This window comes from Rhinolophus ferrumequinum, chromosome 10, assembly GCF_004115265.2.
Source record: "Rhinolophus ferrumequinum isolate MPI-CBG mRhiFer1 chromosome 10, mRhiFer1_v1.p, whole genome shotgun sequence".
NCBI classification, from domain to species: Eukaryota; Metazoa; Chordata; class Mammalia; order Chiroptera; family Rhinolophidae; genus Rhinolophus; species Rhinolophus ferrumequinum.
In genome coordinates, this window is record NC_046293.1 from 40,386,583 (window position 1) to 40,410,427 (window position 23,845).

At 36.4% G+C, this 23,845-nt stretch overlaps 1 protein-coding gene across 2 annotated transcripts in view; it reads right to left on the minus strand.

Annotated features, from left to right (window-relative positions):
* Positions 1 to 3,178: 3,178 nt before the first annotated feature.
* The window catches only part of IPO8 (importin 8), a 59,930-nt gene continuing 39,263 nt past the window's right edge, over positions 3,179 to 23,845 (minus strand). For both annotated transcript variants that reach the window (XM_033116689.1, XM_033116690.1), the window contains 8 exons: positions 23,256 to 23,381; positions 22,502 to 22,599; positions 18,350 to 18,445; positions 12,445 to 12,665; positions 10,268 to 10,473; positions 8,334 to 8,537; positions 6,118 to 6,234; positions 3,179 to 5,229 (listed from right to left, as the gene is read on the minus strand). In XM_033116689.1, coding sequence (XP_032972580.1) covers positions 5,132 to 5,229; positions 6,118 to 6,234; positions 8,334 to 8,537; positions 10,268 to 10,473; positions 12,445 to 12,665; positions 18,350 to 18,445; positions 22,502 to 22,599; positions 23,256 to 23,381 — 1,166 coding nt within the window. In that variant the 3' untranslated portion in view covers positions 3,179 to 5,131. The remainder of the gene's footprint in view (positions 5,230 to 6,117; positions 6,235 to 8,333; positions 8,538 to 10,267; positions 10,474 to 12,444; positions 12,666 to 18,349; positions 18,446 to 22,501; positions 22,600 to 23,255; positions 23,382 to 23,845) is intronic.

Here is a 23,845-nt window from a genome sequence, read left to right on the forward strand (position 1 = left end):
TCACATATCTATCAAGACCTGGGTGACTGGTACCAATCAAGAAACACTGGGGGAGGGCAGCTTTGGAGATAGAGGGTAAAAATCGTGATTTCCATCTGGATGCGTGGGGTTTGAGATACTTGTGACCTTCAAGAAGAGGCGATTGGTTCTAGAAGTGTGAATGCCAGAGGAGAGGTCAGGGATGTTAACTAAAGCCACGACAGTAGAAGAGGGCCTAGGATCGATCTTGGGAGACCTTTCTACACAATACCTGATTAATGAATGAACAGGTTCTTAAATATTAGGTAGAGGAGAATAAACCCAAAAGGGGGAAGCAGCAGCTGGAGTTAGAAAAAAGGGGTTCTGTCATGGAAACTAAAGGAAGAGAGGAATGAAAACAAGAGGACTCAATTGCCTGGAATGCTGCTGCACATAAAACCTGTGCACTGGATTTAGAAATGGGAAGAGCAGTAGGGACTGCAGTGATCCACAGATGACATCTTACCTCCAGTGGCATAGATCTACTTCACTATCCAGCTGCTGCTGCTGCTGCACATTTATGTTTTCTCCTAAAAGCTAAGTGCCTCCACAGGAACCTACATGACTCTAAGATCTTATTTGTGGCCTCTGAGATGCCGCTAAGCTCCAAGTTCATTGACAGTACCTCATATGTCCATTCATTCATTTGTTCATGTTAATTATGCTAGGTGACCACGTGCAGGGCATATAAAGAAGACACGTACAAAATACTACGGAAAGCAGTCTCTGCCCTCATACTTACAAGGTGTGATCAGAAACTATGGTGAATGCTTAAATTAAAAAAATATATTATTCGAAAAGACACATTGCCATTAATCCCCCTCAAAATACTCCCCCTTGCTTCAAACACACTTATCCCATCATTCTTGCCATTTTCTGAAGCATTTCTGGAAGTCCTCTTTTGTGTCTTTAGTTGCACTGTCGTGGCTGCCTCGATGTTCTGAACCATTTTGACTTTGGGAAAGAGCCAGAAGTTGTATGGTGCCAAATCCGGTGAATAAGGTAGATGAGACGACATTGTTTTTATTTGACAGAAATTGCGGTACACCAGAAGCGATGTGTGACACGGAGCGTTGTCATGATGGAAGATGATTTACAGCACACTTTAAAACACACCTTCTCTCAACCGTAGCTAACACCTGACTGACTGCACCGAACAAGTTGAAACTTGTCACACACTAAGATCGATGCACCGCTTCCTGTATTGAAGATCCCTGCCTTCCCATTGGATGGAACTTGGCAGCAGCATTCACTATATTCTTTGAGCACAACGGAAAGGCTTCGTGTCACACATTGCTTCTGGTATAGCAATTTCTGTCAAATAAACACATGACGGTGTGTCCTCATCCACTTTGTTCACTGTATCTGGCACCGTGCAACTTCTGGCTCTTCCCCAAAGTAAAACTGACCATGAAAGGTAAACGTTTTCAATTGACGCAGGACACCGAGGCAGGCACGACAGCGAAACTAAAGACACCCACAAAAGCGGACTTGCAGAAATGCTTCAGAAAGTGGCAAGAATGATGGGATAAGTGTGTTCAAAGCAAGTGGGAGTATTTTGAGGGGGATTAATGGCAATGTGTCTTTTACTGTAACACATTTTTAAAATTTAAACATTCACCGTGTTTTCTCACACCTCATATAAGCAATGGCATGAGCAATTCAAGGTGCAACACAATAAAACAAACACAAGAGATATGAAAAAGAAGAGGAAGACACCAATTCCAAGGCCAGAGAAATTACTCACTTTACAGGAATTCTAATTCATTGACACATGTAAGGAGAGATAAGACCAGTGGAATCAGACTGTCTGCAAATCAGCATATGTGAGGATCAAGCTGCACAAGTTCCCAGGAGAGAATGACTGCAGAGGACGAAAAATAAGGGTCCTGTCCTCACTCACTGGACAGTAGGAATGATGGGTCACTCTGAAAACTAAGAAGAGCATTGTGTGGGACACTGGGCCACAGCTGAAAGGTGCCACGAGGCCTTGCTGTGTAGTTCGCAGCTTCCCAACTTCCTTGGGTTTTCCCTTCATGCCCACGGAGGTCCTGAGGGGAAAGTATCCATAAGGTCACTCCTGCCTGAGTTGCTGTTAGCCCCCTGTAAATTACAAACTCTTTGGGAAGCCTGCAGTTTCTAGATCTTAAGAGGCACCCATGTACTTGTGAAATTTTTTTCAAGTTGGGTGATCTACAAGGTGAACGTCCTCTCATGAGCCCTGCAGGGGCCACACACATTCACTCACCTCCTCCCTCGATGGCAGTCTTGCACTCCCTTTTTCCACAACACAGCCCTTTCTTCCTTCTCTCAGTACTGCTGTCTGGCCCAGACTCTCCTGCTGCCCAGCCACTCATTTTCTGTTGCATACACGCCTGTCTTCTGGCTACAGGGTCACCCACAGTTGTCTTCGTGTTGGTGCTTCTTCCTAAAGCGTAGTTCAATCCTTTGTTCATTGCTTTTGTGCCATACTCACAAGTGGACCACCCAAGAAGTTTCCAACCCACCCAAGTCAGCACTTGCACACTGATCTCAAAACAAGGGCAGGAAAGATCACTGTGTAAGGTGCACGTACACATGTGCACACTCCCTCTCTCACTCTCTCATTCTCTGTCTCCGGTGGTCTCTGATCACAAAGCCAAGTTTCCCTTGATTTCCTCCATGGATTTATTACAGTTTTCAGTCTCAACTGCTACACAGAAAACGGGAAGGTAATTCACTGTATTACTTAAATGACATCATTTAAAATAACTGTTTTCTATCTTAGGAATTTTCAGATTAACAATTTACTGGTTCAGTATGGTCCTAACATAAATGAGAAGTGGGGGAAAGAAGTTTACTGCCATGCTAGGTAAGTATTTGAGGAACAAAAGGCCAGCATTGACCATTCTGCTCAGTTTTGACGGCTCCTAATTTGATGTCGGCCCATCGAAGATGACTCCAATTTGAGCAGCTTCTCCTTTCCCTCAAGGTCCTGGTGTGGTTAAATGGCTTTTGCTTTCTTGGAGCTTCTATCACACTCATGCGGAAGCCCTGGTTTATGAGATGGGCTCTAGCTCCCAACACACCCCACTCTTCAGCTGTTCCTGATGAGCCCTTCTTACCCTCCCAGACCAGCACCAGCCACCTTGTTCCAGGTCCCCAGAAGTCAGGAAAAACATACTGACGAGTTTTTAACCACCTGCCTAAAGCACCTCCACATTTCAGAAAACATTACACACAAAAAAGGCCAAGGTCTTGGGAACCAGTCCGCATTTTACTTTACAGTACATTCATGTAAGTTCCTGCATTTCCAAGGTAACCAGATCACATTCAGGTTAGCACTGCTGGTAACAAAATTATACAACTACCCTGGCTTCAAAAACAAGATAGGATGATACACATTAACAAGTCTTTCCCTTTAATACTGCAGAAGACAATATGTCACAAAAATAAAATCACATGCCTTTTACAATCCAGTGTGAAGGCATATTATTTATGTTAAAATTAAACAATTTGGGACATGGGAAGAATAAGAACAGTTTCAAAGCTTAAGATATCTAAACTTTCCCCCAATGCCATCTTTCTCTTCTGACCACCAGTTGGCACGTTCAACATCAATGCCTTGGGAAGGGAGAGACAGTGGAAAGCAGGGGATCGTTTAACTCCGAAACTCATGGCTTCTTAGACTACTGTGAAAACTACGTAAATAACCTGAAATTCTAAAAAGAATGATATTAACAAGAGATGGTAATATAGGAAGCACCTGGAGAAAATTCCTCCAGTCACTAATGGGAAATATAAGCTGCAAACATTTCACAAAAATGGAAAACTGCATCACATAGAGTAATATATTAAGTTTTGAAAATACACTTTCACTTTACTGAATGAAAACACTGTGATCCATGTTCTGGTCTCGAATCAGCTGAGAAAAACAGCTGTTACCTCCATCTGCAATATTTTCAATGGGCTATCTTCCATCATTACTATCTAAGAGAGCAGATGACCAATAGCCCCAATCCTTGAAAAATATACGAAGCCAAACTGAACTATAATAAAGACTAGAATGGATTAGGCAGGAATAAATTCAGATGTGTGAGAAAGCAAGAAGTTAGATTGGGTCTTTTTCCTAGATAAAAAAGATGGTTACAAAACGCTTTGGACCCAGGTCCAACACAGCTGGAATGATAAGCATTAAAAATGCAAGCCCCCAAGCGGAACGACAGCGTGCTTATGTAGCAGCTTTCTCCTAGAAGTTCAAGTGCTTTAGTATAATTGTCAATTAACTGCATAATTAAGTACATGATTCAGAATATACTTGGACTTATGAATTCCAGTGACTAAAGAATCCCCGCCACTTGCTGCTAAGAAATTTTTGAGCCCTGAACTTATCAGGTTATAAATGAAATTGATACTCATCCTTTGCTGACTCCGAAAGAAATACTACCCTTTTGGGGCTGGAAATTATGATGGAAGAGGGAATAAGACACTTCTTAGGAAAGCCACAAAACAGCATATGAGAAACCAGAGCCAGTGCATCTTTTACGACCCCAAAAGAAAGTCCCCAGCAGCAGGCTGAGCAAGGGGAGCAGTGGTGTTTTTGAAACCAGAGTGACTTGTAGCTAACTGCCTAACAGTAAATTCACATAGTAAAATGCAGAATAAGTCAATGTATAGCCAAGGTTTCCATTATATCTAGAAATAGGTTTTATGCTTTAAAAAAAAATTGCAATGCACTCCAAAAAAATGTTTTCAGATAATTCATGTACAACAGAAGGCACTGTTATCCGCATAAATCCATTGATTCTGCATGGCAAAAACCTGAGACGTGCAATTCAGTCCTCTAAAAATCACCTTGGTCATTCATCCTTTGGAGCATATGATTTGTCCTTTTCAGTCCAATGATTTTGTTTGCCGTTAAACTCATACATACAGTAGCTGCTTAAAATACATATTTCAGGGTGAGAAAGGTCAAAGCGGAAGGGGAGAGTGGGTGAAAGTGCTGCCCAAGGCCAGGCGGTGACTGGCAGAGCAGGAGGGCTCCAGAGCAGCTCCCTGCACTCCTCCCCGACCCACACATCCCCTGGTGAAATAAAATGTCACGGTGATGCCTGGTCACTGGATGTTGCTTCTTTCAATTGTTGCTGGGCATCGTCCCAAAGTTAAATGCGGAGAGGACTCCTTTGTTTTCAAAGGTGAAGCCTCCCTGTTGTTCAATCTTCTTCTTTGCCTCTAGTATTTATTGAGAGAAAGGGAAGAAAGAAGAATATTTAAGGTGACAAAGCTAGAAAGAACCTTAAAGGAGCCAGATCCTCTACCCTCGGCACTGTGAAGGAGTGTGACTCGTGGTCCCAACTGAGCATTCACCTTTAACAGATGCAGCTCAGTAAGCAGCTGTGTTTACTCTCATGGAAAAACTGTTGGCTAACAATGAGCGAAATGAAAACAAGTCTCCAAGTTGAGTTCCACTAGCTCCATATTTCCTGCTCCTGAAAGGACGCCCACACCTCTCGTACCAAAAGGAGATTCTGTGCAGAACTGACAATCTAAGTCAGTGCACAAAAACTGGGTTCTAAACTCTAGATGCCTCTTCCGTGACGTTTCCCAGGAAAATATTTTTGTAATTACAAAATCCTTTCCATTGATTTTCTAGGAGTGACCATAATAATGTCTGCAGAAAATAATGTCTCTATCTCAAAAATCGAAAATCAAGAAAAATCACCAACATGTAAAGCCCAACAAATAGAAATGGAGTCTTTCTAAAAATACAAGGTCCTTGCAAGAACTCATAGTGCCGTTGGTCCATCTGTGGATAAGATGTGTAGGTGGGTGATCCAGCTGATTAACTCCCTCAGTGAGACTCATCCCAATCCTCACATCTTACGTTTGGCTCCAAACAGGATAAGGAAATGAATGACACCACCATTACAAGAAACATTATTACGTAATGCACAGTGTTTTGCAGAGCTAAGATATCACGAATGATTAAAAAGATCACACAATACTGACAGCTCCTTATTATGTTGAAATGTTAGCTTGTCACAATTTAAAAAACAGTATGTTGGTGCCACCAGGCTTATTAAATAAGACAGACTTTGAAGCCCAATCCCCCAGGCTGACCTGCCACTGTCCGCCGGTGCTCTGCCAGCGTGTACACCTCCTGCAACGCTCTCCTCTGGTCCTCACTGAGTGGTGCCATCAGCAGCTGGTACCAGGCAGCATCCCGATTCTGCACAGCTGTTGCATTTAGAGGTAGGGGAAGGAGGAAAAGGGAACGCAGGGACAATTAGAGAATAAGAATGACAATCATATTACAGTGAAATGATTGCAGACAGTAAGAGACAAAGAGTACAGTACTACGCCAAACACAAGGTGATACAACTTATTCCAACAAAGGATTATTTCCAAGTACCCACTTAGTAGCCAACTATGTGGGGCTAAAGGATGGCTGGGACATCGAAAATCTCTCTTTGCCTAAGTTTCCCGCCTCCTTCGCCATCTTCTCTTCTTTCTAGGGTTTAGTAACTATGAATGCTCTCTAAAATCCACATCTTGGGAAACACCTGTCCCCACTCTTCACCATTTCCTCCAGAATTCTCATATTACCTGCAGCTTCAGCATTGCTCTTATACGAAGAACTCAAATTTGTACCTTTAGGCAAAACTTTTCCCTAAGCCTCCTGGACTTTTCCATTGAGACAGCTTGCCTCAAACTCAGCACAACCAAACCCAAATCGAACATTTTATCTCCCAAACCCCTTATCTCCCCGTTTACATCATAGTTCTATCAGTCTCCTAGTCAACCACTGTAAATCCCTGATATCCTTAACTATGCCTTCTCCACCTCCGATCCTCTGCTGGAGTCTTAAAGTCTTTCTCCTATATGCTGCTTTCCATCAAATACCATCCCCCCACTCCAGGGCCCTATTACCCGAAATTAATAGAGTAATCTCCTAATGCTTTGTTCCAGAGTCTACCCCCCTTCAGTTCTCTTTGCACATCATCACATCTCCCCTGAAGGAAACTACCACTTTCCTGAGGTCACTTCCTTACAGCAAAACATCCAACAACACTCCAGCAGGCAATGGGATAAAGACCACCTCAGTCCAGAATTCAAGGCTACTACAATTTGGTCCCATTTTATCACTTCACAGAGATTTAAGCACTGGTCTCTATATGCTGATTCAAAGCTGGTTGCCTTTCTCTTGAGGAGCATTTTTAAATACATATCCTAAGATCCCACCCAAGACCTAAAAGCTTCCTTGCCGCTTAAGATGCCCATCCACATCTGGAAGCAACTGCCTTTGAGCATACCCTCCCCGTTCCCATCTCCACGTTTATGCTCTTATTTCCCCAGGCTTTGGAATGTTATTCTCTGTACCCTATCTAGTTCCTGCTAAATTTCAATTAAACAGAGGTGGTTTTACCTTCAGTAATGGTTTGTGTAGCAACACTAAATCATGCCAATATATGACACTAGCATTGCCTTGTTAGTAACAATATTTTATATACAAGGATATTCATTTTAATATTGCTTGTAACAGCAAAAAAAATGTAAATACTTTTATGCCCATCAATGGAAATGAATTATAGCATGACCATGGAAACACTATATAACTGTAAAACAATCTATGTTAATAAGATTTTTTCATTGTAATTTCTTTATAATAGTTATATGAATATTTTCATTGGTTAATGATTTATTTTTAGTTCTATAAGTTTTCCATTTACATATTCCATTTTTATACTGGGTTACTGGTCTTACTTATTTGTAGGTCTTTGTTAACTGTGAATCTTAAGCCTGTGACATGTATGCGGCAAATATTTTCTCCCAATCTTTTATGAATCCTTTAATTGTCCAGTGTCCTTTACTGTACAAAATTGGTAAATTGCTTATGTAGTAAAAAGTTACTCTCTTATGGCAACTGGACTCTGTTCCTTCCCATGGGGACTGTGAATCGCTAATAAGTTTATGGCCATAATTTTTAAGCAACATATGACTGAGTACTTCATTCTTTTTTGTAGAAATGCTTATCCATTGATCTCTAGAGGATGTACACCTTACACAGATACTCTTGCCTGAAATTATGTTTGTGAGGATAACCTGCAGCCTCCCCTGCCACTCTACCATGAAGAAGGTTGCTGCAACTGGGTGAGGGGTATGTCACTGTTATTCTCTCCCATTTTGTATATGTTCGGGGATTTCTACAATAAAAATAAAGGTTTTTAAAAGAATCTAAGTCAATTTTGGGCAGATCCCAAAACAACTTCTAATAGAAGGAAATGAAGAAAAAGTTTAGAAAAAAATATCTGAAGATTCAGGGAGTAAAGACATACTTAGTAGTGCTTGCGTAAAAAATTGGTATTCATCCACACTATTGTCAAGGTCAAGTGGCGTACTGAATCCCTCCAGGGCGGTTTCTTCCAATACTTCTTCATCCCATTCGTCATCATCTTCCTCCTCCTCTTCACCTCTTCCGTTATTAGACTGCATCGCTTGTGCAGTTACATTTGCCTCCTCTTCGTCACTTGAAATCTCCTCTGTGAATCCGTTATTTAAAAGGAATCAGAACACATAAGGACAAAATATAAAATTCCATAAAGAAAACAGAAATTATAAAATGATATTCTGGAAGTGAAAAAAAACTACCACGTAATTTTACATAAAATTATAAAAAACAATCCTTATCTTTAGTAGTTTGCTAAACTGAAAATGACTATCTTCCTCACTGAAAATAATTTCCAACTATGCTTAAATCTGTGGTCCAGCCGAACATTGTTACTGCTTTGCTATGGCTGCCTCATGTTATTAATATAAAACACTATTTAACCACAGATACCCAATTAATTTTTTTGTCAAAAAAAAGACATAAAATAATTGTACAGTCAGTTCATGTGTTTTAAATAACAATGTCCTCCCACTGAGAATTCAGGTCTCTTAACTATGAACTGCTCAGAAATGCTCAGGTGAAGAGATCATTTCTGCTAATAGAAACAGACAAATATAGAAATGTAAAGGAAAAATAAAATAGCTACATGTGGGTTGAAAAGTTAAAAGGTGAATTGTATATTGCCATGGATTCTGTTTCTATTTTCAGTGCCCGTCTGTTCTAAGCAGTACGACCAGTATTATAAATAACCAGAAGACAGAAAATACTTGGATTAAACTGCAAGGTAGTTTTAGAAATAAGGCAAGAAGCCATAGTTTTAACCACATACATTAATGTGTGTGTGTGTGTGTGTGTGTGTGTGTCTGTGTGTGTCTGTGTGTCTGTGTGTGTACATATGTACACATATATATACAGCAAAGTTATAATTACAAAGACAGCAAGGAATACCTTTGCTAGTTAATTATTCTATACTTTAGTAAGAAATTCAACAAGGAAGTCTGGGATATAACTAGAAAAATTTCCCTCAAGTCACATTAATTATAAGCTAATAAAAAGTGAGCAATATAAGAAATTAAAAAGAGAACATCATAACATATTAAAAAGGAATTCTATAATTATTGGCATCTGTTTAGCAAAAAATAAAGCTTCTAGTAAAGAAATAGTACTACAAAAAAATAGAGTTGCATGTATTCCTGAAAAAGTTCTGATTTTTCCCAATTTTTCCCAATTTATCTGTTTTTAACTAAAAGAGGAAAAACTCCATTTGGAGTTGGATAATGTTTTACCTCCTGGGCCCCAGCAGTAATATTAAATACCATTAAATAAAATAAAGATCTAATATTCTTGACTCGAACAATCTTATTCTAACTCTTGGTTAAGCAAATCACCTTCATTTATGTACTTTATTCTAAATTTATAACATGTACACTACAAATATCTCCCAATTATAATTTTTGATGAGAATCGCCCAAGAACCACGAAAAGAAAAATCAAGCACTCTCTACTAATCTGCTGTACTCTGACACTTATCAGTCTCATGGTTAATTTAACTCATAGCTGCCGCCTTCATTGAGACTGAGCACCAAAAAAACACTAGGTTGCTAACTTATTTAAGACCACTTAATTCTATTATAAGTGTATGTCCCGGGGTGTAACAACATTTCACTAGGCTCAATAATAACTCCCTAAAGTGTCAAAAAAATGAACAAATATAAACTTTAATCAATGATATAATTAAGCCAATCAAACTCAAAGTATTTGTTAAATATGCAACAGGCCAAAAAATGTAAATTTGTTCAATGACTACAGATTAAAATTCAAAGAAAATGCATGCTCAAATCAAAATCAATTCTTGCATTCACTGCAGTTAGAAGACTTTACCATTTTCTTCCATATCAGTTTTCTCTGCTTTTGAGCGATCTTCCCGGTTTACCAGTTGTCTAGTAGCACAGACCTGCTTGAGGCCAAGGAAAAGGAAAAGAATTGAGGGCACAATCTGTCCCACCACAGCATCTACTGCAGGAGGTCGATTCTGCAATTCCAAGAGGATACTCAGTCCTATTATACACATCTTCCGGTCATGATGCCTACAAATTATGAAGGAAAAAAAAAATGTGCACATAAGGAATGAGGACAAATTCTAAGGAAACTACAAAAAGGAATGTCCAAGGTGTACTCTAAGGTTCATTCACTGGAATTATACAGAGGTCTCTGCCATTTTGTACCACATGAAACCCTGTGTAAATCGAGTTTTGTAAACCAATTATTATCCTCAAAGACTTATGGGAGTCTGCAATCAGTATGGTGAAATCTTGCTGTAATATCAATTTATAATTAATATAAATGCTGTATCTGGGTCTTGGAATAACAAGTTGTATTAAATTAAAAACACCTTATCTGACAGCATAAAATTCCTATCCAATGGAAAAAATGACGAGTTCCTTAGACTTTGTCTTTAGTAAATTGGTCTACAAGGTTTCTTGGCAGATGTACGGTACACTAACCCCAGGTGCCAAAAGCTATTTCAAAAACTCAGGATCTAATAAGCTGAATTTACGGCTGTAAGTAAATCTATTAAATGTCCTCTGCTATAACACAAAATAAGGAAAATTTAATTATGAAGGAAAAATTTGACCAATATACATTACACACATTTTTCTACTAAATTTTTCCTCTAAATTATTTAAAACTAAAAATATTGAGAATGAAAAGACTTGCAGAACAAAAATTCATGTGCAGTAATTCAAGTTGTTTAAAATGAGTAATGTACAACAAACCCAATGACGAACATACTACGAGCTTCTGTTCTTCATTATTTTCATTGACTGATTCATTCAAGTTACTACTGCCAAAGTAGTACGCTATAACAGGAACCGCACTTATCCTGAGGGCTTTCCCATCCATGTTGACCCTAACTAATAGTGCACCTCAAGTGTCAAGGGGATCAAAGTAGGAAAGATGATTATCTAGTGGGGCTCTTAAAAAGTCCAAGGAAGCACAATCCAAGCATGCCCAGTCTACGCAATAGCTGAAATGGACATTCCATCTCTGGAAAGCTGCTTATAGATGCTAATAGAGATAAGGGTACCAACTGCGTAACTGGGAATGACCAAACCTCTACTTCCTGAACCTTTGTCACAGAAGACTTTAAGCACAATTTCTTTTTTAAAAGTATGTTTTTCCCTTCAAGGCTTTAATAAGCTATCTGAAACAGGGACAAATCCCAATCTCCTACAAATAGAAAAATTAGAATAAACATAGCAGCTTACAAAGATCTTCCCCCACTCCTACTCTACCATCCCAATTCAGGCCTCCATCATCTCCCCATCACTTAGCCGTGTCCTAACTACTTCTCCTGTTGGAATTCTTTTCCCCTCAGCAAATTTTTCTAAATGATCTTACAAAACTTAAAAAGAACTTTAGTTACTTCTAATGTGTTAAACTAATTAGTCAACAATCTAGCTCAAATTTTCTAACACTGTCTCTACTATGTGTTGGGTCACTTGAGGAGGGTATATAACTACTACTTTGGAATCTTACTTTTCCTGTTAGGAAACGAGGAGAGTGTTTCACATAAGGCCAAACTCTCCTACCAGGGCAGTGTCTGGGCTACAACCAATCACTCTGACCTCACATTTGAGAACAGGCTCCCTTGAGATCTGAAAAGAGTCCATAGCCCACGACAGTACATTATATCTTTATCAGACTGGTACTTTCTTTAGAAACCTTACTCCATTTAGAATGTTTTTACCCACAGACACTTAGTCATGGAACCCAGATGCACACTTAATTTTTGTTACCTAGAGATATAACAACACACACAAGTCAAAAATAAGTGCAGAAAGGCTATACCTAATTTTCAGAGGCTACGTTCTTTCCACTAGATTATACTGCTGAAACACATTCTTAATTCTCTAAAAATTAAACATGTTAACAATACACTATAAAATAATTCTTAAGATATGAAAATTATCTTTCTATATGCTATTATATGTACATATTTTAAAAATCAACTTTCCAGAAACAGAAAAGCAGTATAAAATGCAGAAGACACATACCCAAGAAAACAATCTGTATCATTCATCCATTGATTTACAAATTGTACAGTTATAGGTCCAGGGTTGTGAGGCAACTGAATTCTTTCTAAGGTATGTAGCAGCAAATCAGGGTTGTAGTACAAGGCAGCAATTGCAACCTGAAGACACATAGTACGGAGCTCACTAGTTTTGACCCCTCGGGTTAATCTCTCCAAAACAAGTTGAACAAAAAGTGGAATGCACTAGAAGAAGATAAAAAAAAGAGAATCAATCATACACAGAGAAACCAAGTAATTTTTACAGAATGCTGAATGTTGGTAAAAAGTGTAATTGATAAATAAAACTCTTTTAATGAAAATAAAACTTTCGCTTATTTAAATCATTTTTAGAGATAGTAAATTTATATTCTCATAAAAATCTGGAGAGGTGAAATGGCCAAAAAGAGTAGCACCAAAAAGTCTCCTTCCCCTTTAAGTGCAGATCACAGTTAGTTGGAGATTGTCCTACAAGAGTCCACACCCAAATGATGGCAATATCCAAATGTGAACTTAGCCTTTCCTAGTTTAAGATAAATGACTATGGTGAGAAATCAAATTAGGGAGATAAACAAATAAGACTCAGAATAAGCATGATGTGATCAGAACTTCTCTTGAGAAAGAAAATTCCTGTTCGTATAAGTAAAAGACTGAAGAGAAAATGGTGGACTTGGCACATTAAAACAAAATCATCTCACTCCTATTCTAAAATAAAACACTGATGAACTAATTGTATTATAAATATTTGCTAATAGTTATTTGTCAATTGATATGGATGGGCTGAAGTTATTTATGTAGAATAAAATTCTGAGGTCTCCATATAAGTTCATTTTAAAAGTAAATTTTAAAAATCAAAGTTTCAGGGAAGGATGAGATGAACAGGTAGAACAGGATTTTTAGGGCAATGAAACTACTGTGTGTATTACTGTAAGGCGAATACATGTCATTATAAATTTGTCCAAACTCATAGGATGTACACAAAGTGTGAACCCTAATGTATACGATGGACTTTGGGTGATAATGATGTGCCAGTGTAGGCTCGTCAGCTGCACCCAGTGTACCACTCTAGTGGGGGATGTTAGTAATGGGAGAGACCCTGCACGTGTGCGGCAGGAGTAGATGGGAAATCTCTGTATTTTCTGCTCAATTTTGCTATGAAGCTAAAACTGCTCTAAAACATAAAGTTTACTAAACAGTAAATTAAAAATCAAGGTTTCACGTAGAAATTTAAGTCAAATTTAGTGTTTTCTTTAGTAGGTGAAACTATAAAAACACTGGCATCAGCAGAATACTAGCCTTGTTTAGGATGACATACTAAATCAAAACACACGACTATATGAGTATTTGGTACTTTTAAGACTACAAGTTTATAAAGAGATAACTAGTTTAACTCTATTGATTTCTTCTCATATTCTGATATAGAGGCATCTGTGTTCTGATTTGATAGCACAACATAAGGGACATATAGGCTACGTTAAAAATTATTCCTATGGTCAAAGAATTACTGTGAATCCATGAAGCCACACAAAAAAAATGTAAACTAAGCTGGAAAAGCTCTTTTTGAGTTCTTTTAAAAATAAAGTTTTATTTTAACAAATATTTATTATTACATGCAAAGCCATTAAGAATATAAAGAAACCTTGAGGTTTTAAACTAGTAAAAACTAAAATTATCCTTTTATATTACATTGAAACAAACTCAATTATGGGGACTAGTTGAACAGACTACATAAATCCACAAATATGGGACTATGCAGCTTCAAAAAGGAATGCAGAATACCTCTACATACAACTATGGAGTGACATGCAGGATGCATTATTAAGTGAAAGTGTCAGGATTGAAAAAAAATATGTATAGTATGCTACTATTTAAGAAGGTAAGGAGAGAACAAATATATCTAAATGCTTATTATTTCAAATGAAAGATAACTAAAAACTGGGGGAAAAAATGGGGACAGAGAGTAAGGGTAGAGGAGAGAGGGATGTAAGCTAAACTTTCCTGAACATATCTGATTTTATAAATTAGGCTTTGGAACTACGTAAGTTTTATACATTCATTTAAAAAAATTTTTAAGCAACCCCTAAAAATTAAAATAAAAGGAAACAAATGAATCAACCAAACAGGATTATTTTAAATGACTTTAAAATTTAATGATTTGACTATATTTTCACTACATATATCCCTAGTGGATAAAAGGACCTACTAAAAATTCTTACACTGTTTCTAGTAATTATGTGTTGGTGATAATATTAACATAATTGTTCTGAGACTATATGTACATATAAGTGAGATAAAGCAAGTGAGTAATGATGAGGAGAACCAGGACTTTTGGTATGGGAGATAGAGATTAGGTTAAGTAAAAACAATGGAGTCCTGAATTTGAATTGAAAATTTCTGCATGTACTAATGATTTATTAATCTGAAAAAAAAAAGATACAATATGCATTACCTGGCTCTCGTATGCAAAAACAATAACCAACACGATAGCAATGAATATCTCCTGTGCTTAGTCTTGAAATACCATTTCCCATTTCCCAGGGTAGGGCAAGAAATGTCCAAGACGAACCTGGAACATCTAGTCACATCAGATAGCAAGGAAACTACCAAATACTACTAGGGTCACGTCAAAAGCACTCATATGACAAACTCCAGAGGCTCCCCACTGGGCAAATGTTGAAACAACTTTCTTTCCTCACACTATATATAAAAATTAATTCAAAATAAATTAAAGACCTAAATGTTAGCGCTAACAAGGAATCTTTTTGTTTTCCAAATCCAAGGAACATTTATTAACTGTTGTGATGGTGCTGTTTGGATAATGCGGTAACGTACATTGGTTCTTCAAAAGGTCAACAAAACTGACTCAACTGACCAAGGGGAAAAAAATAGAAGACTCTAATTACTAAAATCAGGAACAAAATAGAGTCATTACTACCGACCTACAAAAACAAAAAGAAATATCGATATTTTATGAATTCCATGGCAACGAATTGGTTAAATGAAAAGGACAAATTCCTAAAAAGATGCAAACTACTGAAACTGACTAAAAAAGAAATAGAAATATGACTAGATCTATAACAAATAGATTGAATTAGTAATTTAAAAACTACTCAAAGGAAAAGCTCAGGCACAAACGGTTTCACTGCTAAAGTCTCCCAAACATTTAAACACCAAACTCCACAAACTCTTCCCGAAAATAGAAGAGGAGGGAGCACTTCCTAATTCATTCTGTGAGGCTAGCATCACTCTGATACCAAAGCCAGACAAATAAATCACAAGAAAAAAAAATTGCAGGAGTGGTTGGTTAGCTCAGTTGGTTAGAGCGTGGTGCTGATAACACCAAGGTTGCCACATGGGCCACTGTGAGCTGCGCCCTCATTAAAATAAATAAATAAATACATAAATAAAACCTATTTACTCTGCTAGCAGAATGCCTACACAAATTGTCTTAAAAAAAACTGCAGATCAATATTTCTTATGAGTATAGACACAAAAATAATTTTTAAAAAATACCAGCTAACTGAATCTGGAAATATATAAAAAGGATCATACTCCATGACCAAGTAACATGTATACCAGAAATGCATGGTTGATTTAACATCTGAAAATCAATTAATGCGATACACCATTTCAATAGAATAACGGACAAAAACCACATGATAATCTCAATAGATGCAGAAGAAGCATCTGACAAAATTCAACACCCCTTCCTGATAAACACACTCAACGAACAAGGAATAGACAGGAACTCCCTCAACCTGATAAAAGGCATCTATGAAAACCCACAGATAACATCAGACTTAATGGTGAAAGACCGAATGCTTTCTTTGTCCCCTAAGATCAGAGACAAGACAAGATGTCTCCTCTCACTACATCTACTCAACATTGCCATTGGAGTTTCTAGTCAAGGCAACCAGACAAGAAAACTAAAATAAAAAGCATCCAGATTGGAAAGGTAAAACGCTATCTGCAGATGACATTTAAGAAAATCCTATGGACTTCACTGAAATGTTATTAAGACTAATAAACAAGTTTGGCAAAGTTACAGAATACAAGATAAATATACCAAAAAAAAATGTATTACACACAGGAAATCAGCAGCTTGAAAATGAAATTAAGAAAACAATTCCATTTACAATAGCACTAAAAAGAATAAAATACTTAGGAATATTTTAACAAAAAAAACTGCAAAACTTATACTCTGAAAACTCCAAAGCGTGTTTGAAGGAAATTAAAGACAACCTAAAATAAAAGGAAAAACATCCCATGTTCAGGGACAGAAGGACTACATATTCTTAAAACGACAATACTTCCCAAAGTGATCTACAGATTCAGCACAATGCCTGACAATCACAGCTGGCTTCTTTATTGAAATGGACAAGCTTATCCTAAAGTTTATATGGAAATGCAAGGGACCAGAATAGCCAAGGGACCAGAATCTTGCAACAGAACAAAATTGAAGGACTTAAACTTCCTAACTTCAAAACTATTACAAAGATATAGTAATAAAGACAGTGTAGTCCTAAATTAAGGACAAAAAAAATTAATCAAGTAGAATGAGAAGGCAGAATTACAGTCAATTGATTTGATAAGGGCGCCAAGACACAATTCAATGGGGAAAAAATAGTTTTTTCAAGAAATGCTGCTGAGACACCTTGATATCCACATGCAAAATAAAGAATTTGGACCCCTTCCTCACACCATATACAAAAAATACCTAAACATTAGTGCTGAAACTATAAAACTCTTACAAGGAAACATGAAATCTTTGTGAACTTGGATTTAGAAATAATTTCTTAAATATGACACCAACCACAAGAAACAAAAGGTTAACTGGACATCATCAAAATTAAAAACTTTTGTGCTTCATAGGACATCATCAAGAAAGTGATGACAATCCACAAGTTGAGAGAAAATTTTTGCAAATTATCTGATAAAGGACTTGAATTCAGAATACATAAAAACTCCTATAACTGAATAATAGACAAATAATTAAAAATGGGCAAAGGATCTGAATAGACACTTCTCAAAAAAATATAACAACATTATTTATAATAGTCAAAACATGGAAATAATCCAAATATCCATCAACTGATGAATGGCTAAAACTAAATACAATATATCCTTACAGTGGAATAGTTAAGCAATAAAATGCAGTACTGATACATGCTATCACATAGATGAACCTTTAAAACATGCTAAGTGAGAGAAGTTATTCACAAAGACCCACATATGATTTCATTTATATGAAATTTCTAGAATAGGTAAATCTATACACTTTAAATGGGTGAACTGCATGGTCTATGAATTATATCTCAATAAAGCTGATATAAAAAACTTACAGAACTAAAAGAAAAAAGACACAACTCCACAGTTTTACTTAAACACTTTTTTCTCAGTAATTAATATTACCCCACAATAACATCAAAAATAAAATTAATCTTGCTGAAAATTTGTAATACTATTTAAATCGGTAAACAGAAACTTTTTTTTGCACAGTATCTTCATTTCCGATTAAAAAGATAACATGGGAATATTTCAATAGCACACACAAAAACAAAGGGAAAATGCAAATCTCTAGAAATCCAATTGTGCAGAATTTACACATTTATCTCCTTTATGATTTCCTTGATAGCCCCGTAAATTATTACATTTATTTCTGTGTATCTCCTTCTCAGCTAGAATGCAAAGTACAATTTCCAAATTGCATGGGTATTTTTCTTTGTCATTTAAATAGAATGTGCACCAGCAAGCACAAACTATAGGCTATCTTTTTTATTTTTCATCATAATATAAACAAGTGTTCATCAGGCATGTAAATCTTAAACATAAACATCAAGCATGAGATTTTCCATAGAATTTTAAATGTAAACAGTAAGTATGAAATTTACCTGATCAATTCCTCTTCCTTTGCACTGAAGAATGATGACTTCAAGAAGTTTGGCTGCATGACATTCTGCATCTTCTCCTGCATCTCCACACAGTACCTGCCGTAATTAAAATTAGCTCAGCAATGAGTGGCACTGCATAAAACTTAATTGGGTCCACATGAAGCAAATATCCCATAAAAATTCAGCCATTAGAATCATAGCTCTGCTTGCTTTTTAAGTTTACCTTGCCAACCCAAAAAGGGAGGGTCAAAATAAAGTCTATCTGTCTTCCTTATGTACTCAGATTCTTTATAAGGAATAATAATTCACTCACTTAAGCTTGGATTAATAAAGTAGGCTATATGAGTTAATTATCTAGGTAAATGAAGCTTCCCTTTAAAGGCATCAAAACAATACAATGAAATTTTAAAATAAATAACCTTCCTTGTAAACAATAAAACAAACCCTGTATTTTTGATCCTTTTGAATTCTTGTCCATATGCACCCACTTATTCATGATAATAACCATAATTTAATACTATACACTTTTTAATTTCACCACATAGACTTTATAATTACAAATATTTTCCATGGACATTATAACCATTTAAGACTATCGTGTTTCCCCGAAAATAAGACCTAGTCAGACAATAAGCTCTAATGCGTCTTTTGGAGCAAAAATTAATATAAAACCCAGTTTTATTTTAATATAAGACCGGGTCTTATATTAATTTTTGCTCCAAAAGACGCATTAGAGCTGACTGTCCGGTTAGGTCTTATTTTCGGGGAAACACGGCGTGTGTGTATATATATGAATGTAACCAACTTTACCATACTGTTCCCCTACTGTCAATTCTGTATCTTCACTATTATAAACAATTCCACAATGTACATGTTCATATGTTAAATTTGGAATATAGTTGCCTTATAATAAGGTCTCCAGAAAAGAGATTTGTAGAGTAGACGCATGCTTAAGTTAGAAATTAAGCTCTTCCCATAAACAGCCTGAGGTGACCTCTGAAAATGTTTTGCCATTCATTTGACCCAGAGAACCCCACAAAAATCATGCAAATCGAGGTTAAAAATCTTCATGTTCATTTTGAGAACACTTGTGAAACTGCCAGGCCATCATGGATATGCATATCCAAAAAGCCACCAAGTATGTAAAGGATGTCACCTTACAGAAGCAATGTGCCATTCCGTTGTTACAATGGGGGAGTTGGTATGTTTGCCTAGGGCTAAGAGTGGGGCTGGATGCGGGGTTGGTGGCCCAAACACAGTGCAGAATTTTTTACTGCACATGCTTAAAAACGCACAGAGTAATGCTGAATGTAAGGGTTTAGATGCAGACTCTCTGGTCACTGAGCACAGCCAGTGAACGAAGCTCCCAATACATTGCGCAGAATTTACAGAGCTCACGGGCGGATTAACCCCTACATGAGCTCCACCTGCCACACTGAGATGATCCTAATGGAAAAAGGGCAGATAGTTCCATACCAGAAGAGGAGGTTGCACGGAAGAAAAAGATCTCCCAGAAGAAACTGAAGAAACAAAAACTTAAGGCCCAGGAGTAAATTCAGCATTAAATAAATGCTAATAAAAGTAAAAAAGAAAAAAAAAAGAAGAAAGATGGAATAATTAATTTAAAGTTCAAACAAGACATAAAGGAACACTTTACCCAAAGAATAAAGGTGAAACAGAAATTTAAAATACAGACAAAAAGAGGTAACAGAGAGAAACCAAAACCAGATTTATTGAAAAAAGACAATGAAATAGACAAGTTTCATAAAAATTATTTTTTTAAAAAAAGCAAAGAAAACAAAATTTAAAAATATTAGGAATGAAAAATATATAAATACAAATAAAGGAGAGACTGAAAATAAGAGAATACAATGGGGAACACTCTGTTCCTTATGTATTTATAAACTTAAATGAACTGGATAATTTCCTAGATAAATACAATTTAAGAAAACTGAATTAAAAAGAAATTCCAGATAAAGATAACAGATTGAACACTCCTGTTTAATTTTATTTTTCCCCAAAAGGCCATTAAAATAAAAAAGAGATTTTAGAGGCATATATCCACAAAGATGGAGAAAAGAAAAAAAGAAGACAGCTATAAAATTTGGAAGCTAGAAAACAGATGGATCAATGAGGTGAACAGTAAGCAGGTGGCGGCCAAAGCCAAGAATCAACCCTATTTACATAAATTTAAAATTCTACCTCCAGGGCTGTGTATCTAGATCTAGATTCCAAATGTGAACAGGCACTGGGACCAAAATGCTTGCTTCAAATCCCAGCTCTGCCACTTACTAGATGTGTTTTTAGAAAAGCTACTTAACCTCTGTGTCTTAATGTCCCCACCTATAAAAGGAGGACAATAATACATCTACCTCATGGGGCTTTATGATAGACAGGAAAAAAAAAAAAAAAAAATCACTCCCTTTTCCCAAAATTGCATTTACTTCTTTTTTTTAGTTTGTTGATTTTGTTTGCCCCTTGCGCAAACGAGAACAAAATACAGCGAGTGCCAAAAAAAAGATGTATATATATTTTAAGAAAGGAAAAAACTATTAAAATTGTAATAATATATACCGATAACAAAAGATGAATACAAGTCACGTTTGACTTCTGCAATTACAAGAGGTGCTCAAAGTGGTTACCATCAGCGTCCAGACACTTCTGATTAAAGCGAACTACTGACCAGTGTCCACTTGTATACATTTTTCTGGCATCCCCGGTATATTTCAGTAATTTAAAAATTAAATTAAAAGTGTAGGACATGCTTACCTTTCTACACTACCTGGGTTCAAATCTGGCTCCAACACATAGTAGCTACGTGACTTAGAACAATTTACTGAACTTCGGGCACAATGCAAGAAACGGGGGTTCAGTCTCCTCTTTGACAAAAAAGTGAAACCTTCCTTAGAATGTAGTCAAGATTAGATAAGTTTACCTGTATAAAGCGCTAGGAAATACCTGGTATATGGTTAAGAGTTCAGTAAGTATTAGTTACTATTAAAACCAAGAATGTGAAATATATTGTAACTACTTGACAAGCATAGGGACATCATTGTAAATACCACTTTTACTCGATCTGCTGTAACACAAAGCAGCTGTGAGTTACTAACGGAATATGTAGAACTGTTACGTTTTCTACTTGTCCCTTCCTCGCCCCCTTTTCCTCACTAGCTGGTGTCACTATAACTTAGGAAAAATTGAAGACTGCCAGGTGATTATGATTTAACAAGCTGGGCTATTACAGAGCTAAATGAATCTTTTAAAAATTATGATTCTACTCCTACAGTTTATACGTGATGAAACTTAGTGCGTTCACCAAATCTCCCAGGCTCTTTTTAACTTCACTGAGATCGAAATCAGGTACACTGATTATCAGTTCAGTGCTCCTCACAGATCCTGGTACACATCTTTTCCAGTGAGGAAAACAGGTTGTGCACTAGTATTTTACTCCCAACTCCAAGGCCAAACTTTGAGGTCTGGCTATTTGAGCTTTCTAAAATCTGCCAGCTCTAAGCAATACAGCTTTATACTTACGTATATACACATGTTCACCTAACGGAGAAGGGAAGCATTATTTAGTCATCAGTGATTCTAAGCTATAACCAATAGAGGGCCAAATCTAACCTATGACAAAGATAACATAGTAAACAATCGTGTTTGTGCATAAATATAACAGTTGCCATTATGTGAGTGCCTTAGAAATTATCCTGGACTGAGCTAAATGATGCTGTTTTCCCAACTATTTCAATTTTTTGTCTTACATTATTTATGTTCAAATTACCTATACCTAGTAACTTCCAATAAATACATTCAATTAAAATAAAAATCAATGATCAACAAATTGTGTGGCTATTTTCCTAGCACTTTTCTTTAATCAAGTAGCAAGTTTGCATTTTTGAAAGAAAAAAACACAAAAATGATCTACCTTGAACATAAAGTAGACAGCTATAAAAGTGGCAAACATTCTTAGCACAACACACAATATGAAATTTTCAAATTACATCAAAGCTCCATTAAAAAATACAAAATGACAAAAGTATGCTGATAAAGGAAATACAGAACTAAATGTAGAGGAAACAAATTGAGTGTCCTGCAGTAAAATACTCAAATATTAGTAAGAACCACTAAAACAACTGATTCGGACATGCTTACCTTTCTACACATTGTAAAAAGTATTTCTAAATGCTTTGGATTTGATAATAAAGTATTTGTATCTATTGTCACATAATTATGCAGGAGAGGCATCATGTCTGGAAAAAAAATTCAAAATCCCAATGAGACGTGAGTAACAGGAGTAGAAACAAATTATTCCCATTGAAACCAAATTTCTGTTACGCCCACACATTACTATCTTCCTTTACAACCACAAAACGTTAGAAACAAAAGTGATAAATCTGCCCTATTTATAGATGAGGAAAATGTGGATCAGAAAGATTAAAATCCTCATCATTTATTGGTGATTGCTCTGAATTTTCTTTGTCTCCACAGCACTCATCACCATCTGACATGCTGCATATTTTCTTACTTGTCTGTGTATATCCCCAATTCCCTTCCCCCCTCACTAAAATGGAGACATCGAAAGAGCAAGGTCTATTTAATTCACTGATGTGTTGCTGAGCTTAGAACCGTGCTTGCAATATAGTCAGTACTCCGAAAATATTAATTGTATTAATGTATGAAAAATATGCTCTGATTGCAAACTAATTTAAGATACAATAGAAAATACAGTTACCCATATTCCTGAGGCTGAAAAACACTGCCATGATAGCCCCACCCTTCACTCGACAGGGGAATAAGAACAATTATTTTCCGATTAGTACTGGAATCATCTGTCTCTACTTCCAGTGTCTAAGGAAATAATATCTAGACATAGAAAAGCAAAAATGTTACGTGGTCAAAGCCATACCTGTAAAATATTCGAAACAATCCTGCTGAAACACCTTATATAATATACCTAGAAGCTGCCACATTTCAGGGGAAATACCATGGCAGGTTAAACTATATGCCAGTGAAAGAATTTCTTCATAGAATTCTAGAAAGAAGAAAATCTCTAGTTAGAATGCGAGGAAATAGCAAAAATTAAGCACAAAGACCACATGGGACAGGATTTAGGCTATACGCTAACGCATATTAATTACTCTTATATCCAACGTATTTTTGAGCATCCCTTCCCCCGTATTCACGTCTTCAGCTACATATATTTTCCACCTTTCATTTCTTACCAAGACTTGTCCCCTACTCAGTAAAACAAGGCAAAGATTTGTTTTTACTAAACTTACTTACTCTGCGGAAAACATAATGTTTTTAATAATTTGTGATATATAAAATATAGTTTATACTTATAAAACTATAATAAAAATGGATACACATTATCATATATATCTCATGAACAGGATTTTAAATTTAGAAATAATTAATATTCTTTGCAGAGCTTAATTAAGGTATGCTAAAATATCTGCCCGTCTCACATATTTCTACAAGCTATGTACACTGGAC